Raw genomic sequence first — 8,941 nt, 5'->3', positions numbered from 1 at the left:
CAGGTTTATTATGGCAAAAGGCTCCTCTGATGTGGATTCATTAGAGGGTGTCTTCAAGGCATAATATCTTGCCATATTATGAGGCAGTGGCCCAAGTAATTGTGCTTGGAAGAAAGCAGGCTCTAACTTATTTTGGCAAAGAACTAGATGTTATTATACAGCCCTACAGTGTAAATCAGGATGATTGGTTAAAACAGCATAGCACAGATTGGTTGCTTGCTCAACTAGGCTTTGAAGGGACTATAGATAACCATTATCCTCAAGACAAATTGATAAAGTTTTTAAATATGCATGAGGTTGTATTTCCTAAAATGACATCTTTACAGCTGTTGCATAATGCTCTCTTAATTTTCACAGACGGCTCTTCCAAAGGAAGAGCCGGATATCGTATTAATAATCAACAGATAGTCGTAGAGACCCCTGGGCTTTCTGCTCAGTTATCAGAGCTGACAGTGGTGTTGTGTGTCTTTCAATCTATAAATAGTACTTTTAATCTCTTTACTGATAGTGCTTATGTTGCATTTTCTTTACCACAATTAGAAACTTGTGGCACATTTAATTTTAATACGCCAGCTGGATCCTTGTTTTCACAGTTGCAAAGTATCATTCTTGCTAGGAAAAATCCCTTTTATATTGGCCATATACAAGCCCACTCAGGTCTTCCTGGACCTTTGGCTCCGGGTAATGAGTGCATTGACAAAGCTCTCATAGGACAAGCTTTGGCTTTAACACCTATAGAATTGGCGAGATGTGATCATGATAAATTTCATCTTTCTAGCCATACATTGAGACTCCGTCATAAGATCACAAAGGAGCAAGCAAGAATGATTGTAAAACAATGCCCTAATTGTCTCACTTTAGCACCAGTGCCCCACTTAGGGGTTAATCCACGTGGCCTTATGCCCAATCAAAGTTGCCAAATGGATGTAACTCACTTTGCAGAATTTGGGAAATTAAAATTTATACATGATTGCATTGATACGTGCTCGGGACTCATTTTTGCCTCCCTGCATTTGGGAGAAGCCTCTAAAAATGTAATTGATCATTGTTTACAAGCTTTTAATACCATGGGATTACCCAAAGTCATTAAGACAGACAATGGACCAGCCTATACTGGTAAGAACTTTATCTCATTTTGCAAGGAATTTAATATAAAACTTAAAATTGGAATTCCTTATAATCCAATGGGTCAAGGAATCGTAGAGCGTGCTCACCGCACCCTTAAAAACTGGCTTCTTAAAACTAAGAGGGGGAACCTATACCCCCCTAGGTCCCCTAAATCACATCTTGCCTTTGTCTTATTTGTTTTAAATTTTCTCCAAATGGATGCTAAAGTTCAGTCTGCAGCAGATCGACACTGGCACCCAGCTACTTCCAATTCCTACGCCATGGTTAAGTGGCGGGACCCTTTAACTAATACATGGAATGGTCCAGACCCCGTTTTAATCTGGGGGAGAGGGTCCGTCTGCATTTTTTCTCAGGGAGAAGATGGTGCACGCTGGCTGCCAGAGAGATTGGTCCAACAGGTAAACACACCCTAAAAGCTGCTGGTAAGTATAATTAATTCAAAAGGCTTTCCCTAAGCCGCTTCCCACTTACTTGCGAAGTAAGGTTACTTTGTTTTCTTGCAAATTAAGTTGCAAGCCAGGCTTCTTGCCTGAAGACACTAATTTTCAATCAAACTAAACGTCTTGGGCCTTCTGATACTGACAAAACAGGGTTTTTTTTCTCTTAATCTCCTTTTATATTTCAAGCAGATAACACCCAGAAGATAAGCTCCTCCAGCAATGGCCGCCAGGTTGGGGATGGGTGGTTATTATAGCCAGCCAGCTCATATCCACAGAGCATTTACTTTACCAGTGGATCCTCAAAAATGAGGCTGCATAGTATTCAGAACTATGCATGTTTGTTAATATAACAAACATGGGCATCAGTTTGAGGCACGAGGCGAGGCACTGCAAGGGAAAAGGAAAAAAATCCTTTCTCCGAATTTCCCTGAAAAGCACGTCCAGCTGCATGGCGGTTGACATTGAGAGACTGTCCTTAAATTATTAAGGCAGTCTATTCCCCCCCTTCCCGGAAAAGATGTCGTTAAAGTTTAAGGGGGTTGGACCTCTGTTTTCCCTCACTGGTCTAAAAGCCAATCATCCATTGGATGAATATACTTATATCCACTGAGTTGTTAAAAATTAATAATTAAGGGGGAATTGTCTCTTCCCCCAGAACATTAAGCTGGCTGGCAACCCCCAATCTTCTGATGGGTTACCTCCAGCCTTTGTTCCTTGGAACAATAAGGCACCTTCACCTTGACTACCAACATTGCCTCAAGGCGGTTTCATCTGGGACCCAGCAGAGACCCTGCCAGACTGGAAGCAGGCAACCCGCTGAGATTTGGAGCCAAAAACTTCTCGGCCTGCCTTTTGATGTGACCAGCTTCTGGGAGGAGTTGCGTTATTCCCCTAAGACTATAAATCTTGACATAGAAATATTAAAGTTAGTCTTGACCAACACTGTCGCCTTGACTCAATCTCTCTTTACGCCCGCTTCCCATCACCCTCTGAATTCTCTTCCAGGTAACCCGGTTCATATGTGGCCGCTTACAATCAACAATTTTCCTTATCCACTCTTCAGTGAGAGACAGGTGATATGCTAACATTTTCTGGTTATTATGAATAAAAGTGCTATGAAAGAAGTGGAGTAAGTGTCCTTGTGCTATGGCAGAACAAGCTTTGTGTTTATGGCCAGGAATTTTATAACTGGGCATTGAAGTAGAATTATTTGTGATAATCACCCAGCTTGATTTCCAAATATGGTGTGCAAATTTACACACTCACCAGAAATGCAAGATTGTCTCCCTTGCTCCAAATACACACCTGCATGTGCTGTCATTTCAGTTTTTATCTTAGCCATGCTCATGTGTATAGGAAGGAATCTCAGACTCCTTACAATTTGCATTTTCCTAGGAATATTGGATATTTCCTTAAGTACATCCTGGCAATTAGAGCTTTCCTGTTGAAAATTCTTTGTTGAATTCTGTACTCCATTTTTATTTTACATGGGTATTGGGAATTTGATGTCTAATTTCTTGAGGTATTTACATTGTTTTGATATCAACCCTCTGTCGAATGTACAGTTGGTGAAGATATTTTTGCCATTATTTAGGGTACTGTTTTGACCTACTGATGCTGTATTTGCCTTACTGAGGATTTCTACTTTCTTGAGGTCACACTTGAAAAGTATTGGTCTTAGTGCCTGATCTATGGGTGTTCTGTTCAGGAAGTGTCACCTTTTACAATGAGTTCAAGAGCCCTGATATTATTAAGGATATTCTCTAAATAGAATCCTAGAATAACTATCTTTTGAGACGTTTCACCCAGCCACCGCCAAAAACAGATGCAGAGACCCACAGACAAATATTAGACAAAGTTCAGGGAATCTTGTGGAAGACTAGAGGGAATATTGAAGGAGTCAGAGAGTTCACGGACACCAGAAGAAAACCTACAGAATCAACCAACCTAGTCTCATAAGGGCTCAAGGCGATTGAACCACTGGAGCCCAACACTAGCTAGGCTGCTGCTCAACAACTAAGCTCAATTAATACACCTGAAACTTCACATATTCTCTTCACAGTGTGCTGCAGGGGAAAATCATTGGAGACACACACAACTCAAGCAACCTCAGGTTAATAAATTAGTTCATTTTGTGAAATATTTGTGAAATGGAGGGCTTTTTAAGACTTTTTCATTTTGGTGTATATGCATATGTATTGTGCATAATGTGTAAAAGCCAGGATCCACAGATATCTGAAGAGATGGACCTACCACCTGAAGCTTGAGTTCCAGCTGGAGGCATCTGATGATAAAAGTGCTGAAACCAAACTTTGGCCCTCTTTTCTAGCAAAATGTACTATTAAAACAGGAATCACCTCCTTTAGTACGTGGGGTTTGGCTTCTTTGATTGGTTGTCTGTCTGTAGAGCATGAAAGGAGTTTGCTGTGGGCAAGCATGGTGCAAGCTCAAAGGTTCAAAGCAACAAGGCCTGTGAAGTTGAATAGCAGGCAGGGAGAGGAGGGATGGGAAGGAATAAAAAAGAAGTGTGAGAGACATGTAGGTTGTTCTTATGAATTCTTCTTTAGCACATGCTAACCTAGAGATCCATATGTGAATCACCTTAGCTTACAACATTATCCATGTATCCAGGATTTTGAATCATTACATGTCTGGCATCCATGGGTTCATTTTGACTCTCTCCAGAGGGTATTAGTTGCAGAATGATTAAAGGTAGAGACTTTATGCTAGTTACACACCAGGAGTGACATCTAAAAAAAGAACCCTGGTTCTGTTTATTAACTTGACATTACAGTTCAGAACAAAAGTTGGCAAGTCCATTACAAAGCATCTCTTAATCTGTCCTGGCAGAAGTCACTCAAAACAGCCAAGTTGTCATCCTGACTCCACAAGTCCTCTGTTCACACAGTCCAACAGATTGTTTCCCATGCCAAGCTCAGCTTCCAGGATCTCAGTTCTTGTACAGTCTTTTGTTTCCAAGCATGTATAAAGTGTCTGAAGTCACAGTCTCTGACCACCATGCATGAGAGATGTGTCCCAGTCCTGCCCGTTATTCACATCAGGAAGTCCTGTATCCATGCTCAGTGCCAGCAAAAACAAAATCTCGCACCTTGGCCATAGACACAGCGCTCACCACATTTAGGACAATTATCTGTAGCAAAGGAGGTGTTCTTGGGCTGCCTTATTGCCCTGAGAGTTTCCAGGAGCTGCAGACAAAGTTGGGCAAATCTTACTCTGGAGACATGAGCCAACCTATCATAGCACTCCAGAGGGGCAGGGTATTGTTCCACATTCATCTTGCTCCAGTTGACTGTGTGCTCCAAAAGGTCCTTCAGGATGGGCATGGAAAAGCAATTGTTGTAGAAGTTGATCTTGTTGAGCTGAGAGCAATGTGTGAGGGCAGGTAGGAGGGCAATGAGCTGGGAGTCCTTCACCCTACATCCCTGAAAATCCAGAGTTTCTAGAGTATCTGCCACCTTTTGGAGGAGACATTTCATAGGCATCAGACCCAAATCTGTTAGAACCACACCTCTCATTTCCAGATGTTTTAGCTGAAAGACACTCTGGCAGTGGGAGAAGGAATCCAAGTCTGACTGTGAATGTTGGTAGTGAGTGACAGAAAGGGAGCTCAGTGGCGTCATCAGGTGCCTAGAGGTGAAGGGGACCAGAGGGTTAGTTCTGGCAAATGGTGATGGAGAGCATGGGGTGGGCTTTTCAATGTCTTAGAAGGGAACAGGGACCCCAAGCTGAGTGTGAGCAAATGATCAAAGATATTATCTGAGATGCTTCCTTTTGGAATCAGCTTAGTGAAGTCAAACCCACACTTGATCTGCTGGCCATAGTCTCAAGCAGAAAACCATTATACCCTCTAAAACCCAGGATACCAAGGAGGAAGTTTCATGCCAGGAGAGTCCTGACAGGATCTAAGGACATGACCTGTGGCCTCAGTCAATGCTGCATTGCACCCTGACCTCTCCACAGTCACTCATGCTATCATGTAGATGCCCACACTCCCTCTTGTCTCATGCACTCAGCCCTACTGAGGGTCAAGCATTTCACTAGCGGAGAAGTAGGGGGAGAGGGAAGGCTGTGCCCACAGATCTAAGCAGACAGCTCACCTTCTCACATTGCTGCTGAGTCCCTCAAGATCTAAGTACATTCAACTCTTCCTGTCCCCTTTTTGATGGATTGTTTGCCTATGATTCCAAGAAGAATTTCAAGCCCTCCTCACCATATCTGACCTACTCCTTATCTCCCTTTTGACCTCTGCTTCAGGCATGCTCATTTAAGACTTGGAATCACTACACATTACTTACTTATTCTAAGGAGCCCCTAAATGTTTGTTCCCAGTGACTGACAGACAGGCATCCTGGACCACTAATCTTTAAAATGGAAGAGGAAAATTTGCTCTGCTAGCTGACCCAGTCCTCCATCCTTGCTCACCTGAGGACCTGATTCATGTGGTCTTTGAGGAAATGGACACCACTCATGGAGAGATGCTGGAGACAATTGAATTTGGAGAAGACAGATATGAACTCCTGGACAGACTGCTCTTCTCTGTCTCCTGTCCTATTGGCAATCTTGAAGACGTTCTTGTAGAGGGGTGCCAGGAAGAGTTTGCAAAGATTTCTCATCTGCCCAAAGCAGGAAGCAAATTCGGCCAGCTTGTACAAATTCCACTGAGTGTTCAGTTCCAATTCCTCAATATGCTCTGGATGAAATATATTCAAGATCTTGCTGATAAAGTCCATGGGCATAGCCCAGATCTTCATCTTTGCACAACACAAATGTAGGGAGTCCTTTCTCTGCTGGGCCCACTTCAAGAAGGCTGCTTGTGCTTCATCAAGGCGTGGCCTGAGGCACAACTCAGCTACCACCTTCAGCTGCCTCCTCACTGCATATCTGGGAAGGACCTTCACTACTGGCTTCTCATCCAAGGGCTCTGAAGAACAGCTATCGTCCTCTGTACCAGCCCATATGTTCCAAAAGGCATGGTGCACATTCCTCAGGTCCAGAACCTGAAGTTTTCCCCTGCTGAGGGTGAACACATGTCAAGTATCAGCAGCCGCGATGACCCTCAGTAAGGGTTCACTAAGTGACTCTATAGTGAAATACCCCTCAGCCTGCCAAGCTGTATATTTTTTAAACAACAGTGCAATGTGCACACATGCATGCTGCATAATTTTCTCTGAGCTGCATGTGTGGCCCTGACCACTTTCCTTCCTCTAAGTTACTCATTATTTCTCCCTAGTCCCATTATTAATGGTTTTAGGAATGGCAGGGATAGATAGGCACATTCTACTGTGAGGCTGCTTGGATCAAAGCCCTAATCCACTGATAACTGTCCTTAGTCCAAGCACACAATAGCTATAAGGTTCCTGAATCACTGTCTGGTGATCCCATCAGAAGCCATTCGCAATGACCCCACAATCTCTACTGTGTACCCCACATGGTCTCTTATATAATACTTGACCTTTGCTCACCTGGGGTGAAAGCCTTTAGTCAGTCGCATGTCTATTCCATCTAGCACAGCTTGCAACATTTCCAGTTTAGGCGTCTTCATCAATGCCCCCACAGGGAGACAGGGGAAAGGCCACGCTGCCAACATTGCCTTTATGAGCTTGGTTTGTCTGCCACTGAAAGCCTCCTTGAACAGTGCTGGGAAGAGTACAGAGGGGAGAGCCTCCAGAGAGGATATGGCCAAAGCCTCATCTCTCACCAGAGACTGAATTGCCAGCTTCTTGAGTGTGGCTGCGGTCTGAATACTCATCTTCTAAAGTCTCGAGTCAAAAGACTCCTGCCAAGAAGTCAGAAAGGAATACACGTTCAAGACAAACTTAATACAACTTCCTCAACATTATATCAACCACTAAGCTTCTGAGCTAATGCTCTAACAGTAACAGAGAAATCAATTTGCCTGTTCAACCTAAACTGGTAGTGGAAAGAGAGGCTCCCACAATGATAATGTGGAAGTCTTTATATCAAGCAAATATTCACATAATTGTCAGATCAAAATATTTTATGTAGGACCCTTTCTCAAAAACAAAATAAAATATCTCAAACCTATGCAAACAAAAAGTAACCGAGGAAACAAACATACCAATGTAAATCCATGAGTTATGGATCAAGATTAATTCCCAGAAAACAGAATGACTTGAGTGCATTTCTACAATATTGAATCTCACCTGTGTCTGTGAAGTAGAATATGTCCACAGAGCAAACGTGTGTGTAAAAGAGGCGATGGAAAACCTAAGGCAAGACACATGAGTAAATCACATGTGTCATTTCAGCTATATGATGTGGAAGGATATCAAGGATACCTGGCTTACAGGTCTACAGTGTAATCCAGGGTCTCACAAAAAAATAAAGACCATTACAGTGAAGGGGAAACATGAGGGAGCATTTTAATCAGATTGTCTGATTTGGAGCTTACCTGGAGGCACATGGCCAGCTCTAAGAGAGTTGGAACAACATACAGAATCCTTGTCTCAAACAGTTATATCAGGCAAAGTAATGGAATATACACACAAGCTATCATGGGATAGTATTGGTGATGAGGCTAAAATTTCATTTGCAATGAAACCCAAGATCCTCAACATGTTCCTCTTAAGGAGTCTGAATTTCTCTATATCAAACTGCATGACCCAAGGAGAAAAAAAAATGGTTTACATACCAGTTGAGCAATGCAGATATGTTGCCAAATCCCAGCCGAATCAGGGAGATTTGCAAGATGCAAGCCTCTGACTGTGATATGTGGCTCCATGGAAGCCTTTATATACATCTCTGCTTGCCCCTCCCTATTGTAGCCACACCCTTCAAACCCAAACCGGAATTGGATTTCCTGGTCTAATCTCCACCCTTTAAATTATAGATCAAAGTTGTAATCATTTCACTCATTGAATCAGAAGGACTTGTGATAACAAATTTCCCACTCATCGTCATTCACACACACAAACACACCCAAAAGTTTCTTGGATAAATAAAAAAACATTCCATTTGTTAATACACCATACAACACCATGTGGGTACATTTATTCCTTCATTTGCATAAGATCTATTCAGTTTTCAAGTTGTACCAGTGACCATGTCATGCTCTGAATCCAAGGTTGTTTTAGAGGTCCAATTCTAGGAATCCTTCAGCCTCAGAAACCTTCTTATGGCTAGGATTATTGTTATGAATAACTATTTCTTGTTTGATTTTATTCATGTGACCAGAGTTTGCATCAGGTAAGGGTTTAATCAGTTTTTGATGAGAGACACGACATAATTGGAAGATATTCTTTTTCACTGGATTTGGAACAGATTGCTATGTCAGAGACAGGAATATACATTGAAGCTCAAGGAATGAAGTGGATGCTCGGTCAATAAATTTC

The 8,941-nt window shown here is 42.4% G+C and overlaps 1 protein-coding gene across 1 annotated transcript; it reads right to left on the bottom strand.

Moving 5' to 3' along the window:
* Window positions 1–4,648: 4,648 nt before the first annotated feature.
* LOC127696402 (PRAME family member 8-like) lies at window positions 4,649–7,338 on the bottom strand. Its single transcript, XM_052199118.1, has 3 exons — window positions 7,052–7,338; window positions 6,012–6,602; window positions 4,649–5,216 (listed from the first exon to the last, which is right to left on the bottom strand). The coding sequence occupies exons 1-3, from the start codon at window positions 7,336–7,338 to the stop codon at window positions 4,649–4,651; spliced, it is 1,446 nt and encodes a 481-aa protein (XP_052055078.1).
* Window positions 7,339–8,941: the final 1,603 nt, after the last annotated feature.

The sequence above is a fragment of the Apodemus sylvaticus genome, chromosome 11 (assembly GCF_947179515.1).
Source record: "Apodemus sylvaticus chromosome 11, mApoSyl1.1, whole genome shotgun sequence".
Classification (NCBI taxonomy): Eukaryota; Metazoa; Chordata; class Mammalia; order Rodentia; family Muridae; genus Apodemus; species Apodemus sylvaticus.
This window is presented reverse-complemented; position numbering and strand designations above follow the sequence as displayed.

Coding starts and splice junctions, on each gene's coding strand:
- LOC127696402 (XM_052199118.1), bottom strand. CDS start 7,338: ATGAGTATTCAGACCGCAGCCACACTCAAGAAGCTGGCAATTCAGTCT. Junction 6,603..7,051: donor ACTAAAGGCTTTCACCCCAG/GTGAGCAAAGGT, acceptor GTTCACCCTCAG/CAGGGGAAAACTTCAGGTTC. Junction 5,217..6,011: donor CACATGAATCAGGTCCTCAG/GTGAGCAAGGAT, acceptor CTTCACCTCTAG/GCACCTGATGACGCCACTGA.